Source organism: Oncorhynchus keta, unplaced genomic scaffold (genome assembly GCF_023373465.1).
Source record: "Oncorhynchus keta strain PuntledgeMale-10-30-2019 unplaced genomic scaffold, Oket_V2 Un_contig_9580_pilon_pilon, whole genome shotgun sequence".
NCBI lineage: Eukaryota > Metazoa > Chordata > Actinopteri > Salmoniformes > Salmonidae > Oncorhynchus > Oncorhynchus keta.
The window spans coordinates 320,001-340,000 of NW_026290602.1; the positions used below are offsets into that span (position 1 = coordinate 320,001).

Sequence of the window (20,000 nt, forward strand, 5' to 3'; positions counted from 1 at the left end):
TCCTCCCTCTCTCCCTCTCCATCCTGCTCTACTTCTCCCTTTCCCTCGCCTTCTCCTTCTCCCTCTCTCCCTCTCCTTCCCACTCTACTTCTCCCTTTCCCTCGCCTTCTCCCTCTCCTTCCCACTATACTTCTCCCTCTCCCCTCCACAGCAGATAAAGAAGGGTCTGTTGACTCTGGTGGTGAGGACCAGCCTGCGTGTCGGCGCCCTCTGTGGCCAGGCAGCGGTAGCACAGCTGTGTCGGTCTCGCTCTCTCAGCTCCAGTACTGGCATGTCCAGGGTCAGCACTGAAATGGGGGACTACAATTACCTCAGTGGTGTCACCACAGCCAACACACACACCAACACCGTACCTCAGCCACCTTTGGCCAAACCCCGAGATCGTGTCATGATGGAGATCACCTTGCATAAAGGTCAGGGGTCAAAGATAAGAAGTTCTACGTTGCCTTATGACTTGGACCTAGAGCATCTAACATACACAATGTCCTATCTGTCTTCCTGTGTGTGTGTGTGTGTGTGTGTGTGTGTGTGTGTGTGTGTGTGTGTGTGTGTGTGTGTGTGTGTGTGTGTGTGTGTGTGTGTGTGTGTGTGTGTGTGTGTGTGTGTGTGTGTGTGTGTGTGTGTGTGTGTGTGCGTGCATGTGTGTTTGTGTAGAGGCTGGTGTGGGGCTGGGCATTGGGCTGTGTTGCGTGCCGTCTGGAGATGGTTGCCGTGGCGTCTATATCCACACCCTGTCCCCTGGGTCGGTGGCACACATGGACAGTAGACTCAGGTAAGGATTAAAGAAACATTCTGTAAATGCTGAATACACATAGCCTGGGTACCAGTCTGTTTGTGCTAACGTTCCACACCTTGTCATGAAAAGGAGTCTCTTACCTCAATACACTTCCCAACTTCCTTATTCCCTGGCTGTGGTCCCATTCTTTACCGTCCCACCAAGTGTCCACTTGTACCCTCACTATCATGGATTTTGAAAGGAATCGATGTCGTGGAAACTCCCTCCAGCCATGCTTGCACTAATCCAATGTATTTCAATGCATGAGAGAGGGAGTGAACGAGGAGACTCTGGAGAGGACATTACATAACCACCCTTCATTAGTCATTTAGCAGACTGACTCATCCAGAGCAGTTTATTGTTGACACATAGTCTGTGCATATGCTCAACTTGAATCAGTTAATGTACTTTAATTTCCACACTCACTCTCCATCTCACCCTCCCCTCTCTCTTTCCCCGCTTCTCTCTCGTCCCCTCCCCTCTCTCTCCCCCTCCAATCTCTTTCCTCCTCCCCTCTCTCTCCCCCTCACCCCTCTCTCTCCTCTCTTTCCCCCTCCCCTCTCTCTCTCCCTATCCTCTCTCACACCCTCTCTCTCCCCCCTCTCTAATCCCTCAACACTCCCTCTCCCCTTCACCTCTCTCTCTCTCCACCTCCACACTCTCTCCCCCTCCCCTCTCTCTACCCACCTCTCTCTAACCCCCTCCCCCTCACCTCTCTCTCTAACCCTCCCCTCTCTCTACCCACCTTTCTCTAACCCCCTCCCCCTCACCACTCTCTCTCCCCTTCCCCTCTCTCCCCCGCTTTCCTCTTCTAGATGTGGAGATGAGATTATGGAGATCAACAACACAGTGGTGTACAACATGGTACTGAATGATGTGTACACGGTTCTGAGTCAGTGCTCCCCCGGGCCAGTCCAGATCATCATCAGTCGACACCCTGACCCCAAAGTAAATACCCCATTTAACCTTATATACACACCCTGTCTGACCTTATATACATACCCTGTCTGACCTTATATACACACCCTGTCTGACCTTATATACACACCCTGTCTGACCTTATATACACACCCTGTCTGACCTTATATACACACCCTGTCTAACCTTATATAACCTTATATACACACCCTGTCTGACCTTATATACACACCCTGTCTTATATAACACCCTGTCTAACCTTATATACACACCCTGTCTGACCTTATATACACACCCTGTCTAACCTTCTATACACAACCTGTCTGACCTTATATACACACCCTGTCTGACCTTACATACACACCCTGTCTAACCTTATATACACACCCTGTCTAACCTTACATACACACCCTGTCTAACCTTCTATACACACCCTGTCTGACCTTATATACACACCCTGTCTAACCTTATATACACACCCTGTCTAACCTTATATACACACCCTGTCTGACCTTATATACACACCCTGTCTAACCTTATATACACACCCTGTCTAACCTTATATACACACCCTGTCTGACCTTATATACATACCCTGTCTGACCTTATATACACACCCTGTCTAACCTTATATACACACCCTGTCTGACCTTATATACACACCCTGTCTAACCTTATATACACACTAACCTGTCTGACCTTATATACACACCCTGTCTAACCTTCTATACACAACCTGTCTGACCTTATATACACACCCTGTCTGACCTTACATACACACCCTGTCTAACCTTATATACACACCCTGTCTAACCTTATATACACACCCTGTCTAACCTTCTATACACACCCTGTCTGACCTTATATACACACCCTGTCTAACCTTATATACACACCCTGTCTAACCTTATATACACACCCTGTCTGACCTTATATACACACCCTGTCTAACCTTATATACACACCCTGTCTAACCTTATATACACACCCTGTCTGACCTTATATACACACCCTGTCTGACCTTATATACACACCCTGTCTAACCTTATATACACACCCTGTCTGACCTTATATACACACCCTGTCTAACCTTATATACACACCCTGTCTGACCTTATATACACACCCTGTCTAACCTTCTATACACAACCTGTCTGACCTTATATACACACCCTGTCTGACCTTACATACACACCCTGTCTAACCTTATATACACACCCTGTCTAACCTTACATACACACCCTGTCTAACCTTCTATACACACCCTGTCTGACCTTATATACACACCCTGTCTAACCTTATATACACACCCTGTCTAACCTTATATACACACCCTGTCTGACCTTATATACACACCCTGTCTGACCTTATATACACACCCTGTCTAACCTTATATACACACCCTGTCTGACCTTATATACATACCCTGTCTGACCTTATATACACACCCTGTCTAACCTTATATACACACCCTGTCTGACCTTATATACACACCCTGTCTAACCTTATATACACACCCTGTCTGACCTTATATACACACCCTGTCTAACCTTCTATACACAACCTGTCTGACCTTATATACACACCCTGTCTGACCTTACATACACACCCTGTCTAACCTTATATACACACCCTGTCTAACCTTACATACACACCCTGTCTAACCTTCTATACACACCCTGTCTGACCTTATATACACACCCTGTCTAACCTTATATACACACCCTGTCTAACCTTATATACACACCCTGTCTGACCTTATATACACACCCTGTCTAACCTTATATACACACCCTGTCTAACCTTATATACACACCCTGTCTGACCTTATATACACACCCTGTCTAACCTTCTATACACACTCTGTCTGACCTTATATACACACCCTGTCTGACCTTATATACACACCCTGTCTGACCTTCTATACACACTCTGTCTGACCTTATATACACACCCTGTCTGACCTTATACACACTCTGTCTGACCTTCTATACACACTCTGTCTGACCTTATATACACACCCTGTCTAACCTTATATACACACCCTGTCTGACCTTATATACACACCCTGTCTGACCTTATATACACACTCTGTCTGACCTTATATACACACCCTGTCTAACCTTATATACACACCCTGTCTAACCTTATATACACACCCTGTCTGACCTTACATACACACCCTGTCTAACCTTATATACACACCCTGTCTGACCTTATATACACACCCTGTCTAACCTTATATACACACCCTGTCTAACCTTATATACACACCCTGTCTGACCTTCTATACACACTCTGTCTGACCTTATATACACACCCTGTCTGACCTTATACACACTCTGTCTGACCTTCTATACACACTCTGTCTGACCTTATATACACACCCTGTCTGACCTTATATACACACCCTGTCTGACCTTATATACACACCCTGTCTGACCTTATATACACACTCTGTCTGACCTTATATACACACCCTGTCTAACCTTATATACACACCCTGTCTAACCTTATATACACACCCTGTCTGACCTTACATACACACCCTGTCTAACCTTATATACACACCCTGTCTGACCTTATATACACACCCTGTCTAACCTTATATACACACCCTGTCTAACCTTATATACACACCCTGTCTAACCTTATATACACACCCTGTCTAACCTTATATACACACCCTGTCTGACCTTCTATACACACCCTGTCTGACCTTATATACACACCCTGTCTGACCTTATATACACACCCTGTCTAACCTTATATACACACCCTGTCTGACCTTATATACACACCCTGTCTGACCTTATATAAACACCCTGTCTGACCTTATATACACACCCTGTCTAACCTTATATACACACCCTGTCTGACCTTATATACACACCCTGTCTAACCTTATATACACACCCTGTCTGACCTTATATACACACCCTGTCTAACCTTATATACACACCCTGTCTAACCTTATATACACACCCTGTCTGACCTTATATACACACCCTGTCTAACCTTATATACACACCCTGTCTAACCTTATATACACACCCTGTCTAACCTTATATACACACCCTGTCTAACCTTATATACACAACCTGTCTGACATTCTATACACACCCTGTCTGACCTTCTATACACACCCTGTCTGACCTTATATACACACCCTGTCTGACCTTATATACACACCCTGTCTGACCTTATATACACACTCTGTCTGACCTTATATACACACCCTGTCTGGCCTTAATTATTGGTGGCGCAGTGGTCTAACACACTGCCTCTCAGTGCTAGAGGCGACACTACCGACCCTGGTTCAATCCCAGTCTGTATCACAGCTGGCCATGATCGGGAGTCTCATAACGTGGTGCACAATTGGCCCAGTATCGTCCGGGTTGGGGGAGGGTTTGGCTGGGGTAGGCTGTCATTGTAAATAAGAATTTGTTCTTTAATGACTTGCCTAGTTCAATAAAGGTTAAATTAAAATATGTAAAATATACTGTACACACACTGTCTGGCCTTAAATAAACTAGTTTACTGTGGTACAGATGCACATGTGTGTAGTGTTGGGGAGGGAGTGTGTTGATTTTTGTGGTGAGTATGTGTGTTTGTGTTAAATGCAATGTGCCTGTGTGTATCTTTAGGTGTCAGAGCAGCAGCTGAACGATGCCATAGCCCAGGCTGTAGAGACCAGCCAACTAATGCAGGACGCCAGTCAGTGGAGTATAGATGGTAACAACCTTTATTAACTCAGTGGAGTAACAACCTTTATTTACTCAGTGGAGTATAGACGGTAACAACCTTTATTAACTCAGTGGAGTATAGACAGTAACAACCTTTATTAACTCAGTGGAGTATAGACAGTAACAACCTTTATTAACTCAGTGGAGTAACAACCTTTATTTACTCAGTGGAGTATAGACGGTAACAACCTTTATTAACTCTGTGGAGTATAGACAGTAACAACCTTTATTAACTCAGTGGAGTATAGACAGTAACAACCTTTATCAACTCAGTGGAGTATAGACAGTAACAACCTTTATCAACTCAGTGGAGTATAGACGGTAACAAACTTTATCAACTCAGTGGAGTATAGACAGTAACAACCTTTATTAACTCAGTGGAGTATAGACAGTAACAACCTTTATCAACTCAGTGGAGTATAGACAGTAACAACCTTTATCAACTCAGTGGAGTAACAACCTTTATTAACTCAGTGGAGTATAGACAGTAACAACCTTTATTAACTCAGTGGAGTATAGACGGTAACAACCTTTATCAACTCAGTGGAGTAACAACCTTTATTAACTCAGTGGAGTATAGACAGTAACAACCTTTATCAACTCAGTGGAGTATAGACAGTAACAACCTTTATCAACTCAGTGGAGTATAGACGGTAACAACCTTTATCAACTCAGTGGAGTATAGACAGTAACAACCTTTATTAACTCAGTGGAGTATAGACAGTAACAACATTTATTAACTCAGTGGAGTATAGACAGTAACAACCTTTATTAACTCAGTGGAGTATAGACGGTAACAACCTTTATTAACTCAGTGGAGTAACAACCTTTATTAACTCAGTGGAGTATAGACAGTAACAACCTTTATCAACTCAGTGGAGTATAGACGGTAACAACCTTTATCAACTCAGTGGAGTATAGACAGTAACAACCTTTACCAACTCAGTGGAGTATAGACAGTAACAACCTTTACCAACTCAGTGGAGTATAGACGGTAACAACCTTTATTAACTCAGTGGAGTATAGACAGTAACAACCTTTACCAACTCAGTGGAGTATAGACAGTAACAACCTTTATTAACTCAGTGGAGTATAGACAGTAACAACCTTTATCAACTCAGTGGAGTATAGACGGTAACAACCTTTATCAACTCAGTGGAGTATAGACGGTAACAACCTTTACCAACTCAGTGGAGTATAGACGGTAACAACCTTTATCAACTCAGTGGAGTATAGACGGTAACAACCTTTACCAACTCAGTGGAGTATAGACGGTAACAACCTTTATCAACTCAGTGGAGTATAGACGGTAACAACCTTTATCAACTCAGTGGAGTAACAACCTTTATTAACTCAGTGGAGTATAGACAGTAACAACCTTTATTAACTCAGTGGAGTAACAACCTTTATTAACTCAGTGGAGTATAGACGGTAACAACCTTTATCAACTCAGTGGAGTAACAACCTTTATTAACTCAGTGGAGTATAGACAGTAACAACCTTTATTAACTCAGTGGAGTATAGACGGTAACAACCTTTATTAACTCAGTGGAGTATAGACAGTACCAACCTTTATTAACTCAGTGGAGTATAGACAGTAAAAACCTTTATCAACTCAGTGGAGTATAGACGGTAACAACCTTTATCAACTCAGTGGAGTATAGACAGTAACAACCTTTATTAACTCAGTGGAGTATAGACGGTAACAACCTTTATCAACTCAGTGGAGTATAGACGGTAACAACCTTTATCAACTCAGTGGAGTATAGACAGTAACAACCTTTATCAACTCAGTGGAGTATAGACAGTAACAACCTTTATCAACTCAGTGGAGTATAGACAGTAACAACCTTTACCAACTCAGTGGAGTATAGACAGTAACAACCTTTATTAACTCAGTGGAGTGTAGACAGTAACAACCTTTACCAACTCAGTGGAGTATAGACAGTAACAACCTTTATTTACTCAGTGGAGTATAGACAGTAACAACCTTTATTAACTCAGTGGAGTATAGACAGTAAAAACCTTTATCAACTCAGTGGAGTATAGACAGTAACAACCTTTATCAACTCAGTGGAGTATAGACAGTAACAACCTTTACCAACTCAGTGGAGTATAGACAGTAACAACATTTATTAACTCAGTGGAGTATAGACAGTAACAACCTTTACCAACTCAGTGGAGTATAGACGGTAACAACCTTTATTAACTCAGTGGAGTATAGACAGTAACAACCTTTATTAACTCAGTGGAGTATAGACAGTAAAAACCTTTATCAACTCAGTGGAGTATAGACGGTAACAACCTTTATTAACTCAGTATAGACAGTGGAGTAACAACCTTTATCAACTCAGTGGAGTATAGACAGTAACAACCTTTATTAACTCAGTGGAGTATAGACGGTAACAAACTTTATCAACTCAGTGGAGTATAGACGGTAACAACTCAGTTTAGTCAACTCAGTGGAGTATAGACAGTAACAACCTTTATCAACTCAGTGGAGTATAGACAGTAACAACCTTTATTAACTCAGTGGAGTATAGACAGTAACAACATTTATTAACTCAGTGGAGTATAGACGGTAACAACCTTTATTAACTCAGTGGAGTAACAACCTTTATTAACTCAGTGGAGTATAGACGGTAACAACCTTTACCAACTCAGTGGAGTATAGACAGTAACAACATTTATTAACTCAGTGGAGTATAGACGGTAACAACCTTTATTAACTCAGTGGAGTAACAACCTTTATTAACTCAGTGGAGTATAGACAGTAACAACCTTTACCAACTCAGTGGAGTATAGACAGTAACAACCTTTATTTACTCAGTGGAGTATAGACAGTAACAACCTTTATTAACTCAGTGGAGTATAGACAGTAAAAACCTTTATCAACTCAGTGGAGTATAGACAGTAACAACCTTTATCAACTCAGTGGAGTATAGACAGTAACAACCTTTACCAACTCAGTGGAGTATAGACAGTAACAACATTTATTAACTCAGTGGAGTATAGACAGTAACAACCTTTACCAACTCAGTGGAGTATAGACAGTAACAACCTTTATTAACTCAGTGGAGTATAGACAGTACCAACCTTTATTAACTCAGTGGAGTATAGACAGTAAAAACCTTTATTAACTCAGTGGAGTATAGACAGTACCAACCTTTATTAACTCAGTGGAGTATAGACAGTAAAAACCTTTATTAACTCAGTGGAGTATAGACGGTAACAACCTTTATTAACTCAGTGGACTATAGACAGTAACAACCTTTATCAACTCAGTGGAGTATAGACAGTAACAACCTTTATCAACTCAGTGGAGTATAGACAGTAAAAACCTTTATTAACTCAGTGGAGTATAGACAGTAACAACCTTTATCAACTCAGTGGAGTATAGACAGTAACAACCTTTATCAACTCAGTGGAGTATAGACAGTAACAACCTTTATTAACTCAGTGGAGTATAGACAGTAACAACCTTTATCAATTCTCAGCTCGTTCAGCGACACCAGACGATAATGCACCACATTACCTTCTGTAATATTACTGCATTGTGTTTCATCAGGATAATTGAATGTCTCTCACGTCCTTTCTCTTTCTCTCACCTACCTACCTACCTACCTACCTACCTACCTACCTACCTACCACCCACCCACCCACCCACCACCCACCCACCCACCCACCCACCCACCCACCTACCCACCCACCTACCACCCACCTCCACCCACCTACCACCACCTACCTACCTACCTACCTACCTACCTACCTACCTACCTACCTAACTGGTCTCTCTCTGTGACCTCTTAACCCCAGGCCTGCGTAGGTCTGACCCCTGCTCCCACTCCAGAGGGAAGTGTGAGCGCTGTGTGGCGAGGAACTTCAGCCAACTGACTGCCCGGCGAGCCCAGAAGAACATGACCCGCTCCTGTAGTGACAGTAACACATACAACCAGAACCACCATCATAACCATCAGCACAACCGCTGCCCCGGACCAGGAACCAACCTGGTTAATGGTCAAAACCTGACTATACCCAACCACAACCACAACATGCACCATAATCTGATGGAAAGGGTCCACAGCCTCGACATCCCCATGGTAACTCAACATAACCAAGCATCCCAGATTAATCTGTCATGGTTCTAGAGGTTCAAATACCTCTATGTCTCATTGGTGTTGGAGTTCTAGGGGTCATGGTTCTAGGGTCCTTATCCGTCTTGATCTCATGGTTCTAGGGGTCCACGCCTGAGCCCTGGTGTGATAACAGACTGTCTGCATTGGTCTACCCTGTCCCTGATGACGACTATAACGTCCCCTACAACTCCCCAGCAGCCAACCTCTCCGGCCAGCGCACGTTAGACCTGGCCACAAGGGGAAATAAGGTAGCTTAACTCCAGACGTTTCCATACAAGCTTTTGGAAGGACACACTTTAGGCACCAAATGGAAGAATAATGCACTGAAACAGGCTGGGACTACCTGGACTTGTCCAATAAGAAATGTTTATGTAACACATATTTTCCTAATCTGACCCTAGAACAGACCCAAAGACCTGGCACCTCCAAGGAGGTACTGCCGACACCAGGACGTCACTAGTGAGGAGGGGGCCCCTGGGGGCCTGCCAGACTCCAAGGTTTCCAGTAGAGGTTCCCCTGTTAAAGAGGACGGATGGAGCCCCACACATACCAACTGTCAGGTATTTTTTAATTTTTTTATTTATCCGTTATTTTACCAGGTAAATTGACTGAGAACACATTCTCATTTTCAGCAACGACCTGGGGAATAGTTACAGGGGAGAGGAGGGGGATTATTGAGCCAATTGTAAACTGGGGATTATTAGGTGACCGTGATGGTTTGAGGGCCAGATTGGGAATTTAGCCAGGACACCGGGGTTAACACCCCTACTCTTACGATAAGTGCCTTGGGATCTTTAATGACCTCAGAGAGTCAGGACACCCGTTTAACATCCCATCCGAAAGACAGCACCCTACACAGGACAGTGTCCCCATTCACTGCCCTGGGGCATTGGGATATTTTTTAGACCAGAGGAAAGAGTGCCTCCTAATGGCCCTCCAACACCACTTCCAGCAGAATCTGGTCACCCATACAGGAACTGACCAGGACCAACCCTGCTTACCTTCAGAAGCAAGCCAGCAGTGGTATGCAGGGTGGTATGCTGCTGGCTTGGTAGGGAGACAACATTATTTACACCTATTTACAATGATAGTCTGGTTTCTCCCATTTGGAGCCTTATGAACACAACCCACTAATGCAGAGAAGGACAGCATCTGACATAATCTCACTGTTTTTCTATTTTTTTGTTCCCAAGTAATATGCTTAAAGATGCTGAATTTACTAAGTATACACTTATCTAACCAGGCATATTGACTTAAACATGTATTACTGTGGATGGATGGATGAATAGGTATATTGTAAGCAGGTTTTTAACTTTTTTTAAATAATGAATTTGAATCGATGGATCAAAGTAATGTAAATATCGATGCATCTCAACAGGACATTAGCAGTATGATATGACTGGCTGTCATTCATACTGCCGTACATCTGAGGAAGAGCTAGACTGCATGCTTCTATTGCCCATAAATGGTAGCTACTGTAGGGGAGAAGGGGGCGTGATCAAAATCTCTGTAAAACAGAGTTGCGTCGTCTCCATGCATCAGACATCAGCTGTGGTTGAGACACATCACTCTGTTTTGCAAAGTTTCTTCAGCTTGCATATTCTCTGAAACCACAATTGTCTGTGAAGCTGATCTGCTGAGCTGGGTCGACTTCATTAAGGCATGCAACGGAAACGCCTTAATACGAAAATTACCGTTTCTTATTGGACAAGTCCAGGTCATCCCTCCCTGTTTCTTCCATTTGGTGCCTAATGAACACAACAGGACAATGTGATGGACATTTTTATGTTTGTGCTTTTCTATAAACCAATTTCTATGTTCTCTGTTTGTGCTTTTGTGTAAACCAATTTCTATGTTCTCTGTTTGTGCTTTTGTGTAAACCAATTTCTATGTTCTCTGTTTGTGCTTTTGTGTAAACCAATTTCTATGTTCTCTGTTTGTGCTTTTGTGTAAACCAATTTCTATGTTCTCTGTTTGTGCTTTTGTGTCAACCAATTTCTATGTTCTCTGTTTGTGCTTTTGTGTAAACCAATTTCTATGTTCTCTGTTTGTGCTTTTGTGTAAACCAATTTCTATGTTCTCTGTTTGTGCTTTTGTGTAAACCAATTTCTATGTTCTCTGTTTGTGCTTTTGTGTAAACCAATTTCTATGTTCTCTGTTTGTGCTTTTGTGTAAACCAATTTCTATGTTCTCTGTTTGTGCTTTTGTGTAAACCAATTTCTATGTTCTCTGTTTGTGCTTTTGTGTAAACCAATTTCTGTGTTCTCTGTTTGTGCTTTTGTGTAAACCAATTTCTGTGTTCTCTGTTTGTGCTTTTGTGTAAACCAATTTCTGTGTTCTCTGTTTGTGCTTTTGTGTAAACCAATTTCTGTGTTCTCTGTTTGTGCTTTTGTGTAAACCAATTTCTGTGTTCTCTGTTTGTGCTTTTGTGTAAACCAATTTCTGTGTTCTCTGTTTGTGCTTTTGTGTAAACCAATTTCTGTGTTCTCTGTTTGTGCTTTTGTGTAAACCAATTTCTATGTTCTCTGTTTGTGCTTTTGTGTAAACCAATTTCTATGTTCTCTGTTTGTGCTTTTGTGTAAACCAATTTCTATGTTCTCTGTTTGTGCTTTTGTGTAAACCAATTTCTATGTTCTCTGTTTGTGCTTTTCTATAAACCAATTTCTATGTTCAATCAAGTTCCTGATTAAACGAATCCTCACTATCAGTATCTGCAATTTGGCAGAACGCCCAGAACCTTGTTTAGAGAAATGATATCTCACTTTCAAGGTATCAGCTTAGAGAAGAAGCCTCATGAGGTATTGGTCTGTCACATGCATGAAACAAACATGAATTATGAATGATGAATAAGCTAAATCATGCAAATATAACTTGTCAGTACATACGGGAACTAATGGGACTGCCCTGTTAGAGCTCACTTCAGATTACTACTATATGTATCTAAGTCTGACTGGGACCTGTCCAACCTGCTGACAATAAAGAGTGATTCACTTCAGATTGCTACTATATGTATCTAAGTCTGACTGGGACCTGTCCAACCTGCTGACAATAAAGAGTGATTCACTTCAGATTACTACTATATGTATCTAAGTCTGACTGGGACCTGTCCAACCTGCTGACAATAAAGAGTGATTCACTTCAGATTGCTACTATATGTATCTAAGTCTGACTGGGACCTCTCCAACCTGCTGACAATAAAGAGTGATTCACTTCAGATTGCTACTTACTATATGTATCTAAGTCTGACTGGGACCTGTCCAACCTGCTGACAATAAAGAGTGATTCACTTAAGATTGACTTTGACTTCCCTGTGTAAGAATTTCCACAATTACAACATTAGACATTCGTGCAGAGAAGGGTAACATTAGACATTAGTGCAGAGAAGGGTAACATTAGACATTAGTGCAGAGAAGGATAACATTAGACATTAGTGCAGAGAAGGATAACATTAGACATTAGTGCAGAGAAGGATAACATTAGACATTAGTGCAGAGAAGGATAACATTAGACATTAGTGCAGAGAAGGACAACATTAGACATTAGTGCAGAGAAGGATAACATTAGACATTAGTGCAGAGAAGGATAACATTAGACATTAGTGCAGAGAAGGATAACATTAGACATTAGTGCAGAGAAGGATAACATTAGACATTAGTGCAGAGAAGGATAACATTAGACATTAGTGCAGAGAAGGGTAACATTAGACATTAGTGCAGAGAAGGATAACATTAGACATTAGTGCAGAGAAGGATAACATTAGACATTAGTGCAGAGAAGGATAACATTAGACATTAGTGCAGAGAAGGACAACATTAGACATTAGTGCAGAGAAGGAACATTAGACATTAGTGCAGAGAAGGACAACATTAGACATTAGTGCAGAGAAGGACAACATTAGACATTAGTGCAGAGAAGGATAACATTAGACATTAGTGCAGAGAAGGATAACATTAGACATTAGTGCAGAGAAGGATAACATTAGACATTAGTGCAGAGAAGGATAACATTAGACATTAGTGCAGAGAAGGATAACATTAGACATTAGTGCAGAGAAGGATAACATTAGACATTAGTGCAGAGAAGGACAACATTAGACATTAGTGCAGAGAAGGATAACATTAGACATTAGTGCAGAGAAGGATAACATTAGACATTAGTGCAGAGAAGGAACATTAGACATTAGTGCAGAGAAGGATAACATTAGACATTAGTGCAGAGAAGGACAACATTAGACATTAGTGCAGAGAAGGAACATTAGACATTAGTGCAGAGAAGGATAACATTAGACATTAGTGCAGAGAAGGATAACATTAGACATTAGTGCAGAGAAGGATAACATTAGACATTAGTGCAGAGAAGGATAACATTAGACATTAGTGCAGAGAAGGACAACATTAGACATTAGTGCAGAGAAGGGTAACATTAGACATTAGTGCAGAGAAGGATAACATTAGACATTAGTGCAGAGAAGGGCAACATTAGACATTAGTGCAGAGAAGGACAACATTAGACATTAGTGCAGAGAAGGATAACATTAGACATTAGTGCAGAGAAGGACAACATTAGACATTAGTGCAGAGAAGGGTAACATTAGACATTAGTGCAGAGAAGGATAACATTAGACATTAGTGCAGAGAAGGATAACATTAGACATTAGTGCAGAGAAGGATAACATTAGACATTAGTGCAGAGAAGGACAACATTAGACATTAGTGCAGAGAAGGAACATTAGATATTAGTGCAGAGAAGGAACATTAGACATTAGTGCAGAGAAGGACAACATTAGACATTAGTGCAGAGAAGGGTAACATTAGACATTAGTGCAGAGAAGGATAACATTAGACATTAGTGCAGAGAAGGATAACATTAGACATTAGTGCAGAGAAGGATAACATTAGACATTAGTGCAGAGAAGGACAACATTAGACATTAGTGCAGAGAAGGAACATTAGACATTAGTGCAGAGAAGGATAACATTAGACATTAGTGCAGAGAAGGATAACATTAGACATTAGTGCAGAGAAGGATAACATTAGACATTAGTGCAGAGAAGGATAACATTAGACATTAGTGCAGAGAAGGGTAACATAAGACATAGACACTGTTTTTATTTTTCTCTGTTTGTAAGCAATATGCTAAAACATGCTGAATTGACTAAATACAGTATACTAATATAATTTGCCTGTAACTAATGTGTATTGTCCCATGTGTTGTTTCTGCATCCACACCTACATGCTTCCAGCTGGTTAGCAGTGTGTACAAGGCTTTGAGAAAGATCATAAGGCTACTGTGTAGAAATGTACGTGGAACCGTTTCATACTCCTGAATGTGGGTCGGTGAATGTTTTGCATGGAGATGACTTTGGACTGAGAATGGTGCTTTTTCATGAACATACCAGTCATACCTTTACATTTTTGTTTACAGAATGTCGTACATTCATGCCTTTGAATGGGCATGGATGGACAAATATGACACCTCTTCCCTATGTATCCTGTCCCTGAAACATCCAACCTTAAACCTGTCTCACAATGCAAGCTTTTATAGTAAGGATGGCTTCTCTCCGTTCTGGAAGTATTTGCTTGTGTGTTTGTAAGTGACTCACCTGTAATTCTGGAGGATGCTTGTGTTATACCCACATCAGGCATGAAGCTATTGGATATCATAGAATGGCCTTGCCTTGGCACTGTGTGTGATTCAGTTATGTTCTGCATCTGGTCGTTGTGAGTGTGATGGATGGATGCATGTCTATGTGAAGTGGTGGAGGGTAACGGGCGGTAGTAAATGCAGGGTGAATTACTACACCGTTCTGCGGTCAGAGGCTGAGTGGTGCGCTCAACGTTTTAACTTCCTGTTTATCTGTGTTCCAGGAAGTAGAGAGTGAGAGAGAAAGAGAGAGAGAAAGAGAGCGAGAACACTCAGGGGGAAGTGGAGAGACTCTCACCCACTCAGAGGCTCGCTCTGCTGTCATCACTGACTGCCCTCGATATTCATCCTGCACAGAAGACAGACTACATACAGGTATCGTATGGGAACCTCAATACTTTTTTTGTCATTCTCATTCAATTTCCAAAAATGTATGAGTACACCATTTGCAAATACAGAGCTAACAGTCAAATATACAGTTATTTGAGACACCTATAGGGGCCATTTTCAGTTTGTTTTCTGAAAGACAACATGTTATTTAGTTGTGAACGCCATCTTTAGGATCATTTGTTACATTGTGACGTTTAATGGCAACACAACTTACTATATACCATTATTAGTAAAGCAGAAAGCTGTGCAGGTATGAATGCATTATTTTAATGAGGGCAGTGTGAGTCTAGCTCCTTATGAAGTACTTGTATCTCTCCTCCTCTTAGACTGTTTCCTGTGTTGTCTGTGTTCAGGTGCTGAATCTGCCTTCCACCTCTGCTCCCAGAGTAAGAGGCTGGGCCTGAGGAGGCAGGACCGCGTGGAGCAACTCCCCCCAGAAAAGCTTCACGACCCCTGGGTTAGGATCTCCGACAGCGCCCCTGATCTTGGAGGTCCTGAAGACCCCCATCAGAACCAGAGTCTGACTCATCCGAGCACACACCGTCACAACACACACTCCCACAGTAGCACACACCAACAACAAACACACCATCTCAGCTCACACCACGACGCCACACACACTCCATCCCAAACCGACAGACACCCCAACGACACACACTCCCCAGTCGCCATGAGCCAACCGAGTGAGTTTTCCGAGCTTCCTGAACTCAACTGTACTTCCACCCACCACACCGCCCCAGACTCCACCACCCCCTCCACCCCTGCCTCCCTAATCTCCACCCCCAGCCCAAGGACTGAGGACCCCCCAGGGGTGAGGAAGGGCCCCCCAGTTGCCCCCAAGCCTGTGTGGAACCGTCAGAGCCTCAGGAGTATTAGGAATGGGAGGCCCCAGGCTGAGCTGGCCAAACCCCTGGACATCAGAGGCGGTGGAACGTACGTAGTGTTTCTCCATAACATTTCTCCTTTATCTTGTGTTTTATGCAAATGTAGCGGAGGCGGTTCAGTCTTGCCTGAGATCTGAAGACTTGTGTTAGCGTTTAAAGTGTAGGCTTTTATTTCAGTCGGTTGAGATGGTATTGAAGGGTATAGGTAACCTGGATTTGATTCCCAGTCTGTCCATCTAGTATTGTGTGTTCATGAGTTATAAGCCAACAATAATTTCTGTCTCATGTAAGTTATCCAGGTGGATGGACAATAACATTTAAAAATGTGTATTTCAACAGCACCTTCGGGGTACGTCTGCGGCCCACCTCCTCTACAGCCCAGCTGTCAATCAAGCAGAAGATCCATTCATTTGAGACCTTCTCTAGTCCTGAGGGTAAGGGTCAGGAGATGGAGGGCAACAACAGGAGGCCCCTAGCCCCCTCCACTCCCCTCCCTCTGAAGGACAAGGCACCCGTCAGGAGTGACCCCCCCCTCTTAGAGGAGAATGGCACAATCCAAAATGACATGGGCAAAGGAGCCAAAGTGACCTCTCCAATCCCTGACGAGGAGCAGGACAGGAGGATGTCCTCTTTTCCCCCTGGAGCCTCTCCTCACTCCATCCTTCCGCCCTCTCCTGCCTCCCAACCTTCTCCTCCTACCTGCTTTTCTCTTCTTCCGACCCCCCACCCTACCTCGGAGTTCCAGACCCCAGTGGATAAGACAACAGACCCCAATGCAGAGATCTCTGACTCGCCATCCCCCGAGGACACCACCACCTCCCCATCCACCCTAGAGGCACCTCTCCCCGAGGCCGAACCAGAAACAGAGCCCCTGGATGGGGCTGTAGAGTCCTCCATCTCCCCCTTGGGCCCGGTGCCCAGGAGGTCCAGCAGCTCCAAGGGAGAGAGCTTTGGTCCACTACAACCACCAGAGGAGGAGGGAGACCAGAGCCATGCCCAGGCTCAGGGCAAGCAGGCCAGCCTGCGGACACGTAGCCTGCACCTGCCTACCTCTCCCTCCCCAGATGGGTCAACAACTCTACAAGGACTGGAGGGAGAGAGCCTGGGGAAGATACTTTCCTTCAGTAACCAGGTGCGTCTTTGGTCCACACTTTACATTACATCACATCGCCCAAGTGTAAATTGTAAAATGTCCAATTTAACTGAAGAAATGTATGAAATGTCACCTAAGTGTCATACCAGTTGAATGACCCATGTAATTACTCTGTAACAGGTTCATGCAATACGTTTGTAACTGTCATTTAGTGTGTGGATTGTGTGCACCTGCGACACTTGGCAATAGTTTGTTGGGAAACAATATAATTGATATAATATAATCTTATATTTCATTATATTCTTACTGTAAAATATATGTGTTTTGACTGTGGTAAGAGCACAGGAATATAAGTGTCTTGTCTGCTAAATGAACAAATGAACTTACAGGCCATCCCACTTGCACAGACGTCAATTTAACGTCAATTCACCATCTGTAACGTGGGAATGACGTGGAAACAATGTTGATTAAAACAGTGTGTGCCCAGTGGGATGCCAGTCTAAGCACCGTAACATAGTCAACTCAGCTGTTCTGTTCTTTTTCATTTGTTTTTCCCTCCATTTTCTTAGATAAAAGGCCAATTATTATCATATAATGTTGTGAACAGATAATGGTTCATTATGTTGATTAATGTCCTTGAGATAATAATAATGAATAATTACTACAGTGTAGGCTGCTGATGGGAATGAGTGTCAGCAGACATTTAATTTGAAGTCAATTCGCCCGGTTGGGATTTTTCAATTTATTGTGGATTAATTGGATAATTATTTTAGACTATTATCGAAAGAACACGTGACAGTTCTTTCACCCATGGTGTAAGAAGGTGCTATAATGGCCTCTTGAGGTGGGATGAAGGGTAGAAAATAACAGCAGAGCCCTAACCACAACATGTGTTATACTCTGCTCTGCTCTACTCTTATCTGCTCTACTATACTCTGCTCTGCTCTTCTCTTCTCTACTCTCTACTCTACTCTACTCTACTCTACTCTACTCTACTCTACTCTACTCTACTCTACTCTGCTCTTCTTTACTCTGCTCTACTCTTATATACTCTACTCTACTCTGCTCTACTATACTCTGCTCTACTCTTATCTGCTCTACTCTACTCTACTCTACTCTAATCGTATCTGCTCTGCTCTACTCTACTGTACTCTACTCTACTCTGCTCTGCTCTACTTTACTCTACTCTACTCTACTCGTATCTGCTCTGCTCTGCTCTACTCTACTCTTATCTGCTATAATCTACTCTGCTCTATCTACTCTTATCTGCTCTGCTCTACTCTTATCGGCTCTGCTCTACTCTGCTCTGCTCTACTTTTTTCTGCTTTACTGTACTCTTATCTGCTCTACTCTGATCTCCTCTCTTCTGCTTTACTCTACTCTTATCTGCTCTACTCTGCTCTACTCTGCTCTGCTCTACTCTTATCTGCTATACTATTCTCTATTCTATTCTTAACTGCTCTACTCTGCTCTGCTCTACTATTAACTGCTCTGCTCTGCTCTCTACTCTATTCCAGGTTTCCCATGCCCTGATGCGTTCCATGCACTCCCTGCTCCCCTCCCTCTGTCCTACTAGGCCGGGTAACCCCGGGTCAGATCCACCCCCTGCATCCCCTCTAGTCTGCAGCCCGGAGGAGCCCGACCCGGCCCAGAACACTCCCCTCTCCCCTGGCCCCGACAGCAATGAGAATAGCTTCTCTGTCAGGTAAAAACTCTCTCAAAACATCAACATACAGCATAGACCGGGGTTGGGGTCAATTCCATTACAATTCAATCAATTCAGGAAGTAAAAGGAAGTTCCTATTCCAGCTTTCCTCAATGCTTCTCTATGAGAAGAATTTCAAATTGGAATTCAGTTTACTTCCAAAACTGATGTAATTGAAATGGAATTGGCCCTTACCCTGGTATATACAGCATATTCACTGTTTCAATGACTGATACCAGACAGGCATACACATGCTACCTCTCAGGTGATTGGATGAAAAGGTATAAATATACACTGATTTCACAAGAGCTGATAGAAGTCTAGTATGTCTATGGACCTACACTGTAGTAGTGCTTGCTATGAAAAACGTAAGATAGCACTGCTCCCTGGAAGTCAGATTCTGTAAAGTAGAGATGGCATTATATATTATCAGATGGAACAGGCATATTTTAGATCAAATCTTTTCTGTATTTTGTCCCTGCTTCACAGGGCTTAATGCAATCATGGCAGTATCATCTTTAGTAAGAGGAAGTATGAACACAGGAAGTGAACAAACAGGAAGTCACACGTGTTATTTCTGTTCTGAGATATGTCATTATGTCAAAAGTGTTAATCTGACTGAAATCCTCTCAAAGTTTAGTCTGTAACAGATTGACCAGACTAAAACACAACTCTCTATTTAGTTTTCATACAGTGAAATGCATGATTAT

At 42.6% G+C, this 20,000-nt stretch overlaps 1 protein-coding gene across 1 annotated transcript in view; it reads left to right on the forward strand.

Annotated features, from left to right (window-relative positions):
- il16 (interleukin 16) overlaps positions 1-20,000 on the forward strand; it is a 64,349-nt gene that overhangs the window by 38,440 nt on the left and 5,909 nt on the right. Inside the window, exons 12-22 of the mRNA XM_052512934.1 lie at positions 152-413; positions 655-772; positions 1,591-1,723; positions 5,341-5,428; positions 9,256-9,539; positions 9,677-9,823; positions 9,977-10,135; positions 15,443-15,593; positions 15,962-16,541; positions 16,832-17,624; positions 19,103-19,290. Coding sequence (XP_052368894.1) covers positions 152-413; positions 655-772; positions 1,591-1,723; positions 5,341-5,428; positions 9,256-9,539; positions 9,677-9,823; positions 9,977-10,135; positions 15,443-15,593; positions 15,962-16,541; positions 16,832-17,624; positions 19,103-19,290 — 2,903 coding nt within the window. The remainder of the gene's footprint in view (positions 1-151; positions 414-654; positions 773-1,590; positions 1,724-5,340; positions 5,429-9,255; positions 9,540-9,676; positions 9,824-9,976; positions 10,136-15,442; positions 15,594-15,961; positions 16,542-16,831; positions 17,625-19,102; positions 19,291-20,000) is intronic.